The sequence below is a fragment of the Cyprinus carpio genome, chromosome A13, assembly GCF_018340385.1.
Source record: "Cyprinus carpio isolate SPL01 chromosome A13, ASM1834038v1, whole genome shotgun sequence".
Lineage (NCBI taxonomy): Eukaryota > Metazoa > Chordata > Actinopteri > Cypriniformes > Cyprinidae > Cyprinus > Cyprinus carpio.
In genome coordinates, this window is record NC_056584.1 from 17,431,076 (window position 1) to 17,448,753 (window position 17,678).

At 35.3% G+C, this 17,678-nt stretch overlaps 4 protein-coding genes across 4 annotated transcripts; 1 reads left to right on the forward strand and 3 right to left on the reverse strand.

Annotated features, from left to right (window-relative positions):
* Nucleotides 1-641: 641 nt before the first annotated feature.
* LOC109066114 (peroxisomal leader peptide-processing protease-like) lies at nucleotides 642-4,107 on the reverse strand. Its single transcript, XM_019083111.2, has 4 exons — nucleotides 2,506-4,107; nucleotides 2,263-2,393; nucleotides 1,182-1,367; nucleotides 642-877 (listed from the first exon to the last, which is right to left on the reverse strand). The coding sequence occupies exons 1-4, from the start codon at nucleotides 3,549-3,551 to the stop codon at nucleotides 675-677; spliced, it is 1,566 nt and encodes a 521-aa protein (XP_018938656.1). The 5' UTR covers nucleotides 3,552-4,107; the 3' UTR covers nucleotides 642-674.
* Nucleotides 4,108-4,392: 285 nt separating this feature from the next.
* On the reverse strand, nucleotides 4,393-7,727 carry LOC109066115 (GTP-binding protein SAR1b-like). Its single transcript, XM_019083112.2, has 7 exons — nucleotides 7,483-7,727; nucleotides 6,635-6,708; nucleotides 6,427-6,546; nucleotides 6,236-6,301; nucleotides 5,938-6,041; nucleotides 5,445-5,576; nucleotides 4,393-5,335 (listed from the first exon to the last, which is right to left on the reverse strand). Exons 2-7 carry the CDS (start codon nucleotides 6,690-6,692, stop codon nucleotides 5,219-5,221), a joined length of 597 nt encoding a protein of 198 aa, XP_018938657.1. The 5' UTR covers nucleotides 6,693-6,708; nucleotides 7,483-7,727; the 3' UTR covers nucleotides 4,393-5,218.
* A 717-nt stretch (nucleotides 7,728-8,444) lies between these two features.
* Nucleotides 8,445-13,282, reverse strand: LOC109066113 (inorganic pyrophosphatase-like). Its single transcript, XM_019083110.2, has 11 exons — nucleotides 13,125-13,282; nucleotides 11,911-11,975; nucleotides 11,521-11,574; nucleotides 11,105-11,224; nucleotides 10,051-10,137; nucleotides 9,806-9,932; nucleotides 9,592-9,719; nucleotides 9,417-9,502; nucleotides 9,112-9,187; nucleotides 8,920-8,959; nucleotides 8,445-8,754 (listed from the first exon to the last, which is right to left on the reverse strand). Exons 1-11 carry the CDS (start codon nucleotides 13,261-13,263, stop codon nucleotides 8,723-8,725), a joined length of 954 nt encoding a protein of 317 aa, XP_018938655.2. The 5' UTR covers nucleotides 13,264-13,282; the 3' UTR covers nucleotides 8,445-8,722.
* A 380-nt stretch (nucleotides 13,283-13,662) lies between these two features.
* Nucleotides 13,663-17,644, forward strand: eif4ebp2 (eukaryotic translation initiation factor 4E binding protein 2). The gene is made up of 3 exons (XM_019083109.2): nucleotides 13,663-13,974; nucleotides 14,839-15,015; nucleotides 15,201-17,644. Exons 1-3 carry the CDS (start codon nucleotides 13,842-13,844, stop codon nucleotides 15,230-15,232), a joined length of 342 nt encoding a protein of 113 aa, XP_018938654.1. The 5' UTR covers nucleotides 13,663-13,841; the 3' UTR covers nucleotides 15,233-17,644.
* Nucleotides 17,645-17,678: the final 34 nt, after the last annotated feature.

Consider the following 17,678-nt stretch of genomic DNA (forward strand, 5'->3'; position numbering starts at 1 on the left):
AAAATGTGCATGATGAAATTCTAATTTTCTGAAAACACTATTTTAATACTGCATAGTTTCATCATTGGCACACATTTCATATATTAGTGATACAGTGTAGCAACTTGCTTGAGATCAACCTAGTTAGAAACCACTTTTCAGCCTTGATTTCTAATCATCCCTGGTTTCTAACTATTTTACAAAAAAATAAAAATAAACAAATTAAAATGTGTGTAATGAGAAAATTTTATAACATGGAATTGTTTTAGTTTTGGCATGCATTTCATTTAATAATGATGCATTGCAGCAAACTGCTTGGCGTTATTATAAAATGGTTAGAAATCATTTTACTTTTTTTACTTGAATTGACCGGTCATTATCTTCACTTGCATGTATCAGAATATTTAATCAGTTTAAGAGGTGCAGGATTTTTTTTGTGGATTTTTAAATCAATCACTCAAGTTGAATTATTGTACATTAAAAAGTCCACAAATAAAAAGCTCAGAAATATACACCATTTTATTGTCAATACAGAGCTATGTCACAATAACATTCAAAAAAAAACATTCTCACACCTACAAAACACAAAAATACACATGATAATATTTATATATTCATTCTAAAGCATTTTGTATATTTGGAAATGATCACAGGAATTCATGTGAATTCATATTCAGTTTTATTATGGAGAATGATCAAAGCTTGCTCTGAATGCTTTGTAGTCTCCATATCTTCTTGACATCATCCTCTGCACTGTCTAAGGCCTTAAACACAGCAGCATCTCCAGTTTGAGCAAAACGTCTAAGCAGAGGCTCCAGAACAGTCACTGGGATGCTGAAGTTTAGATGGGGATACGTCACTTTTGCAGCAAAGTCTCTTGTGTTACTGGACACGATACCTAATATTAGAATATATAAGATTAAAAAAAAATCATGTGGAAAAAATCTGCCTATGTAAACCTGATTTAGATAGTCAAACATTATCAGCAGATGAGGGGACAGAATACTCTTGATGCCTGACAGTAAAATAAATATATGCTTAATTGGTCACATGGTGCCCCCTTCTGGTTATTGTAAGGTCTTGTATATTTCAATCTCCAGTGAATACTGGATTTCTACTGAACAACTGGTTGATGTGCTGATAAACAAAACCTTTTCAATTAATTCCTAACTGTTTAAAAATAGATGTATGAATGATATTACCTAACAATTCCCCAGTGGCAGAACGAACCACAGCGCCACCACTGGCTCCAGACTGCACAGCACATGTAGTCTGCAGCATCACAGGCTGTGACTGATGGGTAATAACTCTGGATAAGATCCCTGAGGTCAACGAGGGGCCACAGCTGCTCCCTAAAGCTCCATAACCCACAACAAGCACATCCTCACCTAAACAAACACACAACATGAAAATGCCAGGTGCTGCACAGGGTTACAAAATAATATGTTATATAAACTGAAATGGATTATTATATTTATAATACATTTAAATGATGCCTTTATATATATATATATATATATATATATATATATATATATATATATATCTTGTATGGTCAACAAACAATGAATTTAGATTCACAAATCATTTTAGTTCATCATGCTTTGGCAATTCATAGTTATGACAAAACGTCAAAACAAAGAGATAGTAAGTCATAGGAAATAAAGAGATTGAAACGACAAGCCATAATTTATCAATTTAGAATTTTTGTCATAATTATGATGTCATCTTTTTACTTTATAATTTTTTAAAATTGACATCATAACTGACTTGTCATAATTTCGATTTGCATGCGATAATGACAAGTCATAGTTATGTCATAAATTTGACTTCTCATAATTTAGACTTTTTGTTAATTTTTTTTTATCTCATAATCATGACTTAATGTATCATAATTGTGGCTTATTATCTCATCTATGATTTGCCAAAGCATGTTCTTCCAAAGTTCTATTTTGTATGTAAAGAAATATACTTATAGTGTCAAAAATCATGTTGATTGTTGGTTATGTATTTTAAAATGGTTAAATATAAAATGCAATGTCAAATATCATGTTGGTTGTTGGTGTACGCAACAAACAAATACAACATAGATACAAAACCACCTGATATTTGGATATGAAGTTATCGCACATATAAACCAGTACACACTGGAAGGAACAAATATTTGTCTTATGTTGGTGGCTTTAGACATCCACTAAAAAATAAAAAAATAAAACACACCAAAATCTCAAAACAAACATGGCTAAATATGAGTTCTAATAAAACAGGTTTGCAGCACATTACCTGGGCGAAAGTATGTGGTAAACTGTGTATTTACTGAGTTTGCGAGGGGCTCCTGAAGCTCCACCACAGCGATATCAAATGGAGATGACGGTACTGATGAATACAGCACCTTACCACTTACTGTATGAAATCTAAGGTGGAAAGTTTTGATATTATTATGAATCCCATGGTGATTAAAAATATAACAATACCAATAACATGTAACAAGTTTAACAAAGATCAACAAACAGAAAATTTCAGTACCTTCCTCCAAAGTTGACTCTGACTGTAAGCACAGACTTTTCATTCACCACATGCCTGCAGGTCAGAACCAGATTCTGGTTTAGCAGCACACCAGAACCCCACAGCTGGCCGGTCTCAATCAGGGCAACTCCAGTGGAAAGTTCAGAGCCTGACCTTCGGTTTGCAGTTAATGGAGCTTGAAGAGAGCCAGTGATTAACTGTGATGACTCTTCTAGCAGCGACTCCTGGATGGCACCAGCATGTAGCATGTTTTTCAGAATCAGGTGAACAGAGCACACAAGTGTCAGCCCAATCCATTCATCTGATTTCCAGCACAGTGGTGAAACGATCAAACCCACAAGGTAAGATCTGCCTCCTTTGCTAACAAACACACCGCCTCCTTCGGTGCCAGGCAAGCAGCGGGCATCAGTCAGGATCAGGGCATTCTCACCTCCTGCCAGATTACTAACTATACCTTTACTAATTGTGTTCATGAAGAGGTCTGGACAGAGACCACCGAATGGAGACCCACATGCGATTACATGACATCCCTTTTTAAGACTGCCACTCTTCACCCATGGAATAGTTTCCTTGCAGGTGCATGTGGATGAAGTGGGCACTTTTAAAAGTGCAAACCAACTTAAAAATCTGGAGTCTTCCAGAACTTCTGTATCCAAAGTACCACTATAAAAGCCCCAGTTATCAGCCCCCTTGAAGATTTTGTTAAATGCATCTTGAAACTCCACACAATTGATCATCATTAACAGATGAGCCTCTTGACGGCTCGTAATATGTCTGTCCGTTACACACGACTGGCTGGCGCAAACGTGAATGTAATCTACATGCACTTTTATCTCTTCAGTGAAACTTTCAGAATGCAGTATTTTCGCGTCTTTCTTCATGGACTGTTTGTCATTGATAAAGCGTGAAAACAAAATGCCACTGCAGACTACAATCCCAGACTGGTAATTCAGGAACACTCCACTACAGCTCAATTCTTTATTCGGAGATCCAGATGTCTTCTCGGACACTGTGACAACACAACATGCCTCTTCCGCGTTCTTCATTTTCAAACGTTAGATATACAGAGACATGTCTATATAACAGCATTAAATTGGTTCAAAAGGGTCAACATTTTTATGTTAATAGTAGATGAGTTCTCGCATCTTGCAATGAGTTCAAGATAGAAATGTCAACGCGGCGCTGGGGGTCACCATGCTAACAAACACAGTTTGTCAATAACAACTAGTTAGGGTTACCTCTGACCGGCTAGATAATTTAATATCTATATTAATTTATCGCCGACTTGATCCATCTGCAGCGCTTCCTGGTATGATTTCATTGGCGTTAAAGTAATCACGTGGTCGATGAAGCGTTCATCCATATGTTATAATTGGAATACCGATTCTTTCGAACAATTCGTTTCATAGAATCGGTTCAGTGGTTCTTTTATGTCGCCGTTATCATATACATAAAAATATGATCGTTATGTCCGAAAGAGACGTTTCTCGCATCAAACCATTCGTGAACGAGCCGTTTCGTTCGATCTGTAAACAAATCGACTATACATGAACCGGTTTTGTTAACTGGCTCAACGGATTCATTGAAAAGATCCAACTCCAAAAACGTCTCAAAGGTAAGGATTCATTCCGTTTATACATTGGACTGTGTTCTCGTCATAGACAGTAAAAGAAAGGTTCTGTTACAATTGTTTTCATTTCCAAAAAACCTACGTCACAAACGTCTCAAAGGTAAGGATTCAATATTGCCAAATAACCTTTTTTGACTTCACCAGGATGTTACAATTGTTTTCTTGTTTAAAATGTTTATTCCAATAGCTTTCTACGATTAATGTACCTGTCTTTATTATTTCTTTGAGATCAAAGTATAAACAGAAAATTAAAAAAACAATTTTTATTATTTTTATTGCTTACTTCAGTGCATAAATGCTACAAGGGGCTTAGCCATTTCAAAAGATAAGCAGCATTGAAAATCCCAAACCTTTCACATAAGCCTATAAGGGTAAAGTGACCTAGTAATGTGACACATTTTTCTATTGCACAGGCCTATTCTATGAATTTAAAAAGCCTATGTACTCTCGTGCCATAACTGCAAATAAGTCACAGATGACAGTCAAAAAGTACTCATTGCACAGCCAGGTAGTTTAGTGTTGAAACAGGCTAATGTAGACACATCACTGGCACTGAGTGCTACATAAGCACCGTCTTAAAAGTATCAAAATACAACATATAAATCTAACTTGTACTTTTAAATATTAGATATAAATATTTAATTTTAAATCTCAGTACTTTTGATAAGCAAGCATGTATACATTGGCAATCCACACCAAATCACTTGAGAAGTTTTTCTTTTGAACTGGGAAATACAGAACTAGGAAAAACTACCAACATTAAGGCACTGAGGTAAGGTAACATGAAAACAAAAACACTGATTCTGTATCATCTGATGATTTCACATCAGAATTTCACAGCACAAGTGAAATTCCCCTGATTAAAAGTCCTTGATTCAAACGTTCAGTGATATGTTTACTTTTCACATGGTATAAAATTGACACTGGATTTAAAAAAAAAGTGTTTTGGATGCCATCTCTTAAAATAACCCAACTCAGTCAACTGTTAAAGCAAACACCCCTGGTTATTAGTTTCATTACAAGATAAATAATCAATTATTAAATAAAGATACATGGGTTTCAAATGAATAAACATTAAATAAGTTAATCAATATACTCTGAAAGCCATCGAAAACCTTCTCCATATCCTTGTCTCTTCAACACACTGCACATAAAGACTTCCATTGGCCTCAGGTTGTGTTCTTTCAGTGATACATTCCCCTGTGAGAGATAGGACAGGTATTGCTCCAAAAAACATTATTCATGGCATTACATAGTACATATACTGCACAACACAAAATGTCTAAAATATATTCCCTCAATGATCTACCTTTCCTGTGGTGTGTCCGTGAAGACCAAACATTCCTCTTAGCATGTCTTCACTAATTGCTTCTGGACGGTCGATTTTATTCCCCAAAATAAGGATTGGCACATTGGAGATGGTTTCATCAGTTAAGAGGGCCTGTGATTAAAGAGCAACGTGCCCTCATTATTACTCAAATACATGGCTGTGTTTTGATTGGTGGGACTGGGAAGAAATTTAAATTAGTGCACTGAAGTCAGTGCAGGTGATATTCCTCTGCTTTCTCAAACAAATGTACAAAACATTCACTATGTACTTTGAAAGTACTAATATGTACTAATATTTAGGGGTAAATAAGATTCAAAGATGTACTTTTTAGATTTTGTACATTAGGGTACTGCCCAAGTGACGACTTGGTATTCTTTTTTCTGAGAGTTTGGATGTGTTCATAGTTAAACATTCATTGATATATATCTTGTCATAAACAAAACCCTTGATTGTATTAAAAAAGTAGACTTACATCCAACTCAGTTTTGGCTTCTAGGAGGCGTTCATGATCAGCACAGTCAACAAGATACACTATCCCGTTTATTGCCGGAAGATAATTCCTCCAAACCCTTCTTGCTGAGAATTGAGAATAGAAAATTGATTGATAAATACATTTTCATTGTATACAAGGTTGTTAAACAATTTGTTTCTAAACTTCGTTTCAAATTAAAAAAAAAAAATAATAATAATCAAATCTAGCAGTGATATTTTTAATTCTGAAATTTAAATTCCAAACTTATTAACCATTTATTAATAAAAGCAATATTTACCTTGAGCATGACCACCCAAGTCAAATGTTGTGAAAGTCATCCCCGCAATAGTCAGTTCTTCAGATGCTAGTAGATAGGACAAGATACGGTACATTATGTACAATGGTTGCTCCAACATAGAAGCTATTATGTTCTTTTCAAAATCTATACACCTCATATTAAAACAGTAACATATGTTGCACTTTACTCACTAGGGTGAAGTGTTGGGACATGTTGTCCAAGTCGATCATCTTTAAGCATGTGCAATAATGTTGTTTTTCCGGCATTGTCTAATCCAAGAAAAACTAATTTCCCAGACTTTTTATAGAGTCCTAAAATGAAATAAGATTGTGAATCACAAAAATCAGTTACATTATGATTTGTGTTCATCACTATTTCAGTATCTGGCTGATATTTTACCTAATAATTGTAACACACTGTTGAATCCTCTGTACAGCCAATCAAATATGAAAGACATTTTTGTAGCCTGTTCCCTGAAATAAAATAGCAGCAGAATGAGAGAATTGTTCCAGTGCAGTAGAAGATCCAAGACTTTTCAAGGGGCTCTTCTAACGCCAGAATAAGCTCTTTACCTAAATCTACTATAAGCAGGTGAAAAACAGCTGGTACTATGTTGCTACATTACCCAAGTTTTAAAGTTTTGTCTCCAAGAGTGCACTTAAGAAAAGAAACAAACCCCTCGTAGCTGTAAACCAAGATCCCGCACACAACATGAGCAAGAAACTATTTCTAGTTGTGAGACCTTGTCACTTGACGCCATGTATATAGCACACAGACATAGCTGTCACTCAAATGACAACTCGCGTTCAACTTCAAGTGCATTTCTATACATTCATTTTTGTATTCTGAATTAAGATGAATACATGTGCAACCAAATATTATTGTTCCCTAACTGTACCTTAAATGTAACCATCGCAGTAGGCTAAACGTTACACAGCCAAAAGGTTTAGCGCGCGTGTTCTAGAAACGCATCAATAGAGGAGGCGCTTTAAAACACACTGAAAACAACAGCCAGATATGCTGAGGCTGAATGAGCAAAGTAGAGTATTGTAAAGGTATTGTAAAAAAAAGCTCAGTGTGACGTTATAGATAAAACCCTAAAACCTAGCTTTTGGTGTTAAAGACTGTTTCTATTAAACATTAGAGTTACAGAATGTCCGTTTCAGTCGCGTCATTTGTAATGTTGCATCATTCGTAAATAACACAGAAAATAATGCGTTGTAATAGGGAAATATTCGTGTCAATACCTGGAAGGGTCCGCTTCTGTTTGAGACCAGTCAGTGCGGTCTGTGTCCTGCTGCTAAAATACAGCCCGACTTTGACGTTTAACCGGAACTGCGTAGCTGCGTAGCGTGGTTTCAGATCGATTGTAGGTTAATGTGCTGGCATCTGGTTGCTAAATGTTGACTGGCTTGCAGCTGTGGGGTCTGACAGCGCTTGCATTCTTAAGTTTGGGATCGGTAAGATGTTTTAATGTTTTTTTAACATGTATTTTATTCTCACCAAAGCTGCATTCATCGAAAACACAGTAAAATAGTAATATTGTGAAAATATCTCACAATTTAAAAGAACTGTTTTCTATTTTAATATATTCCAAAATGTAATTTATTCCAATAAAAAGCTTGATTTTCAGCAGCCATTACTTTAGTCTTCAGTGTTACATGATCTTTTAGAAATCATAATAATATACTGATAAAGAAAATTTATAAAAAATATTAATCTTTTCTTAAAGATTAATAATAATTAATGATGAACAAAGTTTAAAGAACATCATTTACTTAAAATATAAATCTTTTGTTACATTATAAATGTCTTTCCTGTCAACGTTATGCTAATTAATAGAAGTATTCATTAAAAAATAAAAATCTTGCTGACCCCAAATTTTTGAATGGTAGTGGTAGTGTAGGAAAACATGTTAAACAAAAAAATTCAGCATTATTTGTTCCACATTTGTATGACATTGTTTCATGAAACAGAGTTGTTAAGCAGAAAGGCATCACCAGTCACCATTCACTTTCACTGTTTGGGGGAAAAACATGCAATGAAAGTAAATGAGCTGCTAGCATAATATCTGTTGTTGCACAGAACATAGAAGGTCATGTGACTTTGAAACAACATGAGCTGGATTAATTGACAGAATATTTAATTTATGTAACAATAATCTACTATAGAACAAAAGGTATTAACAAAAAAGTATCTGATAGCAGTGTCATATGAGAAAAGCTTTATTAAAGCATTTGTTCAGAATCTTACAGTACCTGAGTTTGACCAGACTATTAGCTAACTTTAGTATCTGCTACACAGAATATTTAACCATTATCAAACACAACATAACTTAGCGAGACATAGGTTAGCTCCCCTAAATGTTAATGTGAGATTCAGTCCCCAGATAAGGTAAGTGCCCATGTTTTCATAAAATACCATAATTCTAGACAGATAATGAAATATATATCCGAAACATGGTCAGACTTCACAGTGTTATGTTCTTCAGTTCTTTGCATAGTAGAACCATTTGTCAACTGAAAAAGACAGCACAACAAAATAAATGTCACATTTAAAAGAAAAAGTGTAAACTAAATGTATACGCAACAGTAAAAATAAAATAATACACACAAAAAGCTCAACAATCAAAACAAGAGATCTGATGTTTCACTATGGGGGAAAAAAAGACAAAAAAATCAAACCTGAGTTTGGAACTGGACTAGCCTCTCCACATGGGCATGACTGAAAATTAAAAGAAAAATTAGTTTGAGGTACCACACTAGCAAAGTCTTACTTGACATAAGAAACTACTATTAATGCTAGACAACTGTATATACAATTGATAAAGCAGTGAATAAACTTCTATTAATTGAAAGCAAAAACAATGTTCTTACTCCTTCAACAACAGCTTTGGCTTCATCTGCCGAACAGCAGAATGGACCGTCTCCCTCTGAGACACATGTGTTCTTGCTGCACAGTAAAAGAGAAAAAAGAAACATGACTTGTTAAAGCAAGAGGTGGGCATAGCAAAAATATATATATATTTTATATTATGTTGATGTGTTTCGGCAGTAAACCTTGTTTTCAACTCTACATGTTATCTAGTGACTGTAAATGAAAGTGCAAACAGTCAGCGCTGAAATAAAATACTATGCAAATGAGCAAACAAATGCAGACATCTGAAGAAACATTCGCTTACCAGTTTAGTTCTCCAGCATTGGTTTGTTGTGAGATCAGTGCCTTCCAGAAGCCATGGGTGGCTTTGATTGTCTCGATGGCAAAGTCCTGGAATAAGTGTAGAATATTTATAAAACGAATATGACCAATCACAAATATAAAGTTTGTTTACAACAATTTTCTGAACAACAACTGACCTTGTCTTTGAACTCTCCGTTGAATGCAAACTGGTTTTCAGGTTTCCCATCAGGTACCTTGTACCGCCTGAACCAGTCAACTGTGGCCTCAAGGTAGCCAGGCTTCAGTCGCCTCACGTCACTAATGTCTATATTTCACATCAGAAAAATTACACACAACCACATATATATGTCTCTATTCTAAATAAATTGAAAAGCAACGAGTTTAACTTACTGTTCAGGTCCTTTGCTTCAGGGTCATCAACATTGATTGCAATGACTTTCCAGTCAGTTTCACCTTCATCAATCATTGCTAAAACACCCAGAACTTTCACTCTGATAACATCTCCATGACTGCACACCTGTGAAGATCAAGCATTGTGGGGTTTGTTTATCTAAACCAACTAGAAATACACAAATGACAGCTTGCTTTATAAATTTCATAGAATATTTCAAAAGACAAACACTGATTGTCTATACCTTGTTTCCAATTTCACAGACGTCTATCGGGTCATTGTCACCACAACACGCTGTGTCATTGTCTTTGTGCCCGGGGTCTTCCCAAGTCTGTCAGAAAAGATTTAAAGTCGTTGTAAAATCTAGGGGTTAAAAGACACAATGGAACTTGCGATTCATATCTAAAAGAAAGGTTTCTGATTTCAGTTTGAATAATGCTAAACTATCTCCACTAAGATCATTGAAAAGCAATTAGATTAAATTTATTTCTCCTGAAATGAATGAAAATCTGTACAATAATAATTACATACAAGTCATACTAAATCATACAAGTACTAAAAGAATAATTTTAAAGTTGTGTTCATGAAGATGTAATGCATATAAACTACCGTTCAAAAGTTTGGGATCAATAAGATTTTTTTTTTAAAGGAATTAACACTTTTATTCAGCATGTATACATGAAATTGATCAAAAATTACAATAAAGACGTTTATAATATTACAGAATATTTCTATTCAGAAAAAACTATTCGTATTAACTTTCTATTCATCAAAGAATCCTGCAGAGACAATGTTTCACAGTTTCCACAGAAATATTAAGCAGCACAACGGTTTTCAACATTGATAATAATAAGAAATGATTCTTGAGCAGCAAGTCAGCTTATTAGAATGATTTCTGAAGGATCATGTGACTCTGAAAACCTGAATAATGGATTAATTAAAACTTAAAAATTCAAACACACCAACAAATTAATAATTACATATATATATAAAAATAAAATATATATATATACATTAAATTATATTTAAATATATATATATACATTAAAATAGAAGAAAATTTTTATTGGACTATTTCACAATATTCTACTGTATGTTTGATCAAATTAAGGCAACCTTAGTAAACAAAGGAGAAAAAAAAACTTACAAAACTTTTGAACAGTAGTGCATTATAAGTGTTGTAACAAACAAAAGGTTTAAACATTTAACTATGATTGCAGAAACTAAAGCGGTTTCTACCTTCAGTCAGTTTATTCTATGTGTTTAATGTGTGATCAGTGTTGATTTAGAAGGCTTACTTGAGGGATTGCTCCATAATTCCAAATATATCCTTTGTGGGGGAAAACATTGGCCACATAGCGCAAATTGCCCTTCTTCACATCTTGCTTAATGGGGTTCAGTGGGTCTTTTGTAGCAATCTGAAAAATAAACCATAATGTTGACTTATAGAATGACAGAATTTTCATGCAGACACCAACTGGTTGTTGAGTCATTACTTTGTTTGAATGTCAAAAAACAACAGACCACAAATGTAGGTTTTCTACATCACTACATTACATTACTTTCAACATCACTTAGTCTCTATAACTGTACTGTAACCATTTATGTTTTAGGTGTGTAAATATATAACTTTGCAAAATAAATAGCATGTTACCATTGTTTTATTCTGTTATACTGCAAGTGGTGTAGTTTTGCACTACCGGTCATACTGTACCTCCATTTTTGCGTTTGTCCATCGTGGTACTTCAACAACCATGTGGAAAATGTTCTACAGAGAAAATAAAGATGATTTTTATAAAAAAGGAAAAAAATTAAGCTTAAATGTGACATTCCCATAATAATTTAACCTTTATATTACTAAAAAAAAAAATATGTAAAGTGATGAGAATGATTAATCATAAGTTTTACACAGGTAAGATATCAGAACAGTCCAAAGTATTGAACGATTTAAGATGACACTACTGAAAGGGTAAAGATCGCTTCTCTTACAGACCAAGTCCCTTCACCCAGTAAAGAGCTGATATACACTGTCCCAGGGAGGTGGGATCTACACTGTGACTAGGAGAAGAAAAAACTAAGAACATATTAAATTAACATAATGTACCTGAGCTTCATCTGCATACATAGGTATGTCATGGAATGGTGAAATGTACTTTCCATCTGAGTTCTCTGTTTAAAAAAAAAAATAATTAATTGCATATTTCAGTACAAATAAATATTTCAAAGGCAACTGTTACTGAAGTTATCTGATCAGTATATGTGGTTATCTGGCTGAGCACCCGATTTCCATATTAACGCACAAACAAAAATAACTAGATAAAAAATGCCACCATGTCCTCTGTTGTTTATCTTGAAATTGATACATAAAATGCAATGCGTTTTCCATAGTTTTTTATTTTTATTTTTTAAAGTGAGAGAAAAATTAACATGCCTGTGTGATAATTTAATGGAGTATTTCTATAAAAGAGTATACCAGACTTTCATAAATATGGTATATTTTGAAGCATTCATCGACTTTTTTTAAGCAGAAATATCAAATAAACCAAAACATAAAATAATTTCACACTACTATTCAAGTTCAAAGAAAGCAACTGAGATATTCTGCACAACTTCTGACTAGGTGTTCCAAAGACGAAAGTCAGCTTTAATGCATTAGTGATGGAAGAATTTTTGTTTCAGTGAATTATTGCTTTAAACTGCACAAGTTACTGTTAATGATCATGCCCTGTGTGCTTATAACTTGTCAATCAAGTTACTTGTCTGAAGAGAGCAGGTGACGTCATGCTGCAGCTAAGAGTGAGATGTCTAATGCACAGGTGGCAGCTACAGTAAATAAAACACACAGTTTTGCAGACAGTATAACGAAAAAAGATATTCTGTAATAATTTGTGAAAGCATGCTATGCTGCAATGAGCAACTTTGTATTCACCCGTCCTTTAATTACACATTTTAATGAGCTTAGGTTATACCGAACAAATGTTGCACGATGTTGCACTGTTTGTTAATGATAACATCTTACCCTTTTTGAGACTTTCGGTTTTTACTGTACCGGTATAACAGGTTACTTTTTTCAGACTAAAAATAACTTTGCACAAATCTACAATCAATCGGACAATAAAATAAACTTTATGAACCGAATATCAAATTAATTCGAAAATCATTACATTTATGAATTTGAATAGGTTTTAGGTCATAAATGACGCGAGAAAGGCTACACGTGGGACTTGCGGCCCAGCCCCTTTCATCTTAATTCAATGAACTGACCTAAACGTACAAACTTCTCATCACCCATCCCTGAAGAACAGAATTCATACTTACTGAAATAAAGCCTATAACTCAAAGTGTTAGGGTTTCCTCTTTCTTCAGTGGAGAAGTTCATATTGTGCGCTCTGTGTATTGATTCCGGTAGGATGTGTGTAAAAAGGACAGCAGCGACTGGCTTGAGGAAATCGCGCATGCGCAGAGACTGAACTGCGCAAAAGACCCGAGTACTGTGTTCATCTGATTTGAGAATCGGTAGTAAATAGATAGACAGTACTAGAAGATCTTGTGAAAAGAATTGTGATATATCACATTTTTAATGCGGTTACTTTTTATGTGTTCAGAGACAGTTTTGTATATTTGCACCTAAAACCCTAAGTTGTTTTGCTGCTCTTGACTGGTATAAAATCAGAATGTTTATTAGCTATATTATATTCTTACACTGTCGTTACCTTTATTTATATAATTCTATATATATACTTTCTACTATATATTCATCTTTTCTAACTGAATAATATTAAAATGAACATCATAATGACGTTTCGCGGGGTGGGCGTTTGCGCGACGTAATTCTCCCTGGACGTCATATCCTTGCAGCGCTCTTCGCTTCCTGCCTGGCGGAGGGAGGGGACGGTGCTGACGGCTGGGAGGACGAGCTGAACGTTAAGAAAGCCTTGGCAAAGAGATAAGAAACGAGGGGAAAGGGCCCGAGGTTTTTGCCTTCCATCGGGAAAACTTATCGCTCGACTCTGATTAGCACCCGAAGCAAGTGCAATGTCGTCCAGTCGTCAGCTTAGTGAGAGCAGGGCCATCCCGACCAGGACGGTGCTGATAAACGATTCAACGCAGCTACCTCACGACTATTGCACCACTCCCGGAGGCACTTTATTCTCCACCACCCCGGGAGGTAATATAATAACCCGCCTGAGATGTGTGCTGTACGTCCAGGCTTATATCTGCAGCCGTTTGCCTGTTGTTTACACGGAGCCCGTCTAATGTTAGAGGGGGCCTGTGTTGGCCAGGAAGCCGTAACCACATAAAAGGCTGTGTCTCACAACCTAGTGTTTAGTCTGCTTAGACAGTATTTTTAGGGGTCGTAGAAACGTTTATTTAGTTTGCATGTAGACAGTCTGATGATGCTCAAACTGTCGAGACGTTTAAATCGACGATGACCAAAACATGTTGCCTAGGAAGGCAGCTTACTAAGCTTTTGAGACACAGCCATGTAGTTCAAAACAAAAACAGCCCCGCCTGTGCGACTCTCTGATCAACATGATTGGTCCGCAGTGCCTGATGGACAGAATAAGACGGAACAAAATAACGCTTTACATTAACCGTATATAGAGACCGACACGTGTAGCAGTGCACACTCTACCATTCGTGATCTTGATTGCTGTCAGTAAATGCTATTGTTGTGCTTTTGGTTTTCATCGGGCCTTTAGACTATTTAAAGAATTAGATTATTGATAGACTCAACCACCAACACTAAATCATCCTCTTGTTGTTTTCAATCCCATATGACCTGTTTTCTTCTTTTTCAATCCCATACCACATGACCTCTTCTCTTCAATGCAAAACAAAATGTAACATATTTGTCATCATTTACTCATCCTCTTGTTGTTTTCAATCCCATATGACCTGTTTTCTTCTTTGTAATGCAAAAGGGAATGTGTCATATTGCTTCAGGATTATGAAATTTTATGCAAGCTGATAGTTATGTAATAAAACCGGCTTATAACAGTGTTTTGTTTTTTTTATAATGACAATGCAGGAACTCGAATAATCTATGATCGCAAGTTCCTGTTAGACCGGCGTAACTCACCCATCGCCCAGACCCCACCAGCACACCTGCCGGTTATCCCAGGAGTGACAAGCAAGAACGTCCTGAATGAAAACAAGAGGAATGAGGCTAACAACATCAAAAACCATGATGCCAAGCCAGGGCAAGGTTGGTCTTTAAAACTGACTGAACTGGAACTGTTTCCACTGGAACCTCCCTGCTTTGTGCTGGAGGGTTAGATTAGTGTTAGCAGCACAAAACATTGTTTGTACAATTACAATAAAACAAGCTCACACCATTCTCTTTTAGTGCTCATGCATGATGCAAATGATAATGTTTTTTGTGTGTTGCAGGTGAAGATGCTCAGTTTGAGATGGACATCTAAAGAAGAGGAACCAACTTGAAGATTAATTACCTGGTACCTGTGTGCCAGTGGCTTGGCTTGTAGAAACCAATGTTGTGAGCCCTCTCCTATAGCTCTCTCTAGCTGCTGGGTGCTGCATAATCATGGGGATTAATGACTAAAGTTTGCCCAGTGGGGCTGCTGGAGCCCTGAAAGTTAACCTGTGAGCCTGTTGAGCTCTTTTCGTTTAGGTTTCAGGGCTTCCATCAGCTGTACTTGCTTAAGTCACAGAGCAAGGGAAAAATTCTGTATTGTAAGTGCCCGGATATATTACCAATTTACCGTAGTAGACTCATAAACAAATCAGCCATCAGAGATTTACTCCTGATTGTTCAGAGTACACCGTTCCAGTTGATACCCGTAATGCGTTTACTTGGTTCACATGTAAACTGATTTGCACTCAAGTCAGGAAATGCAGTTATCGTTATGTACATGGCCTCCCAAATGTAAGTTTTTGTTGTTGTTATTTTTTTTTTTCATCTAAAACAATTACTGGAAACCCCCCCCCCCCCCAGTTTTATTTAAAAGGGACAGCAAGATTATCACCACAGTTTTGATTAAAAAACTGAAATGATTCTGTATCTTTTTTTATCAGTTAAAACAGTTTCCTTTTTTTTTTCCATAGATTTTTTTTTTTCAGGTATTTGTTCAGCTCAAAAAAATTTTTTTTATAGAATTAGCCAAAAACAGACCACAGACTTTGATTACTCAGTTGAAGTTATATAGGTTTACAATGCCAAACAGATTTTTTTTTTTGTTTTGTTTTATTTAGAACTACCCCAACATTAGCATTTCAGTCCATAGCCTTTTGCCCTTTTAGCAGGTTAATTTTAAGTTAAGTAATGACATCTGATTGCAATTTTGAATGACCAAACTTTTACTTTAGGTCAGAGAGAATGTTTCTGTTCAGATTTGTACCTACCTTTGCATGGCGAGACACTTGAAACGTCAACATCAGCTCTGAATTCACACTCTCTGGTTAAAGGTAGACAATACCAAGTACTGTTGAACTGATCAAGGGTTTAAGATGCTTTATAAAATGATGACAAAAAGAGAGCTGGTCTCAGGAAGCACTTGCATTATGTACCTAACAAGTACACATCTTACGGCTCCTTTCATGGGAGAAATAGCACAGTGAATATTTAACATTAATATCAGCTGTGACATCTACTGTCACTTTCCGATTACTACAATCCTTACGAACCTTGATAATCAAATCAAAGGTAGGTAAGCACTGAAGTGTTGTTATGGTCATTTTACTATTGTCTGTCTCACAGCAACACAATGTGAACGATCCTTTGAAAGATGGATAGTTTTGTAGTGACCAGACATTCATATTTTCATTCAGATCAAACATCTTGAAAACTTGAATTGAATCTTTCCAATGCTCTTCTATGCATGTTCTTTTGGTCTGCTTCTTAGTCTAGTTTAGTTTACACGTCAGATCATTTAAATGTTGTTGAGTTTGTTTTTTGGGATGCCAAATCTTGTGGAAGACGAGAAGGTTTGATTAATATAAGAGAATTAAGCAAAGAGATTATCCAAACAAAGTGACTTAAAGAGGATAAGACTTATTCTCATGACTTTAATTGTCTCTTTCTGTGCTCCAGTCATTCTCTGAAGCACAGTTTTTTTTTCTCTCTCTCTCTCACAGTGATCTCTTGTGCTTAGCCTCTGTATCCATGCCTTACTTTACTAAGCCGAGCAGCTGTGTCAAATGCTGTTCCCTTTCATACCTTAAATACAGGATCAGTTCCTTTCTGTTTGATTTCTTTCCAACTTTTAAGTTGAGGATAAGATCAAATATTGCTATGTTTTACTAGAAAACATTATATTTTTGGAAACATGTTTATTATTATTTACTTTCTTACAGAGATGGAATGATTTGCCAATATAGCAGTGTAATATTTGTAATAGTAATGGATTGGTTAAAATAAACAAGGTTTAGGTTTGACTTTGGTCGGTTGCAGTTAACTTTCTATGAAATATTCAATACTGGTGATATCCTTGACAATTAGATGCACATTTTAATTTCCGGGTTGATTTATAGACTTTTTGATTTACATTAAAGGGAACTTGATATACTGTCCTTCTGTAATAGATTTGTCAAATCCCAGCTTGTTTCAACTCTGAAGTATGGACGTTTAGTTATTTTTGATTTAAAAAAAAAGATCACTGCTTTTTTTTCTTCATACTTTCCCCGGGTCTCAGAAACTTTCAGAAATGCATTTAGCTCTTTGGTGGGATTTAGGATGAGAGTTTTATCTAATGTGGCAGAAATTGGAAACTGTATTTTCTTTCTTCTTTGAGACCCTGTTCAATTTAATTTTTAATGAATTGCCAATGCCAGTGGACACTGTTGCAGCAAGATCAATAAAAGTTCCTTGATATCAACTTCTCTGTCAAATTCTTGTGTATTTTAATTTGC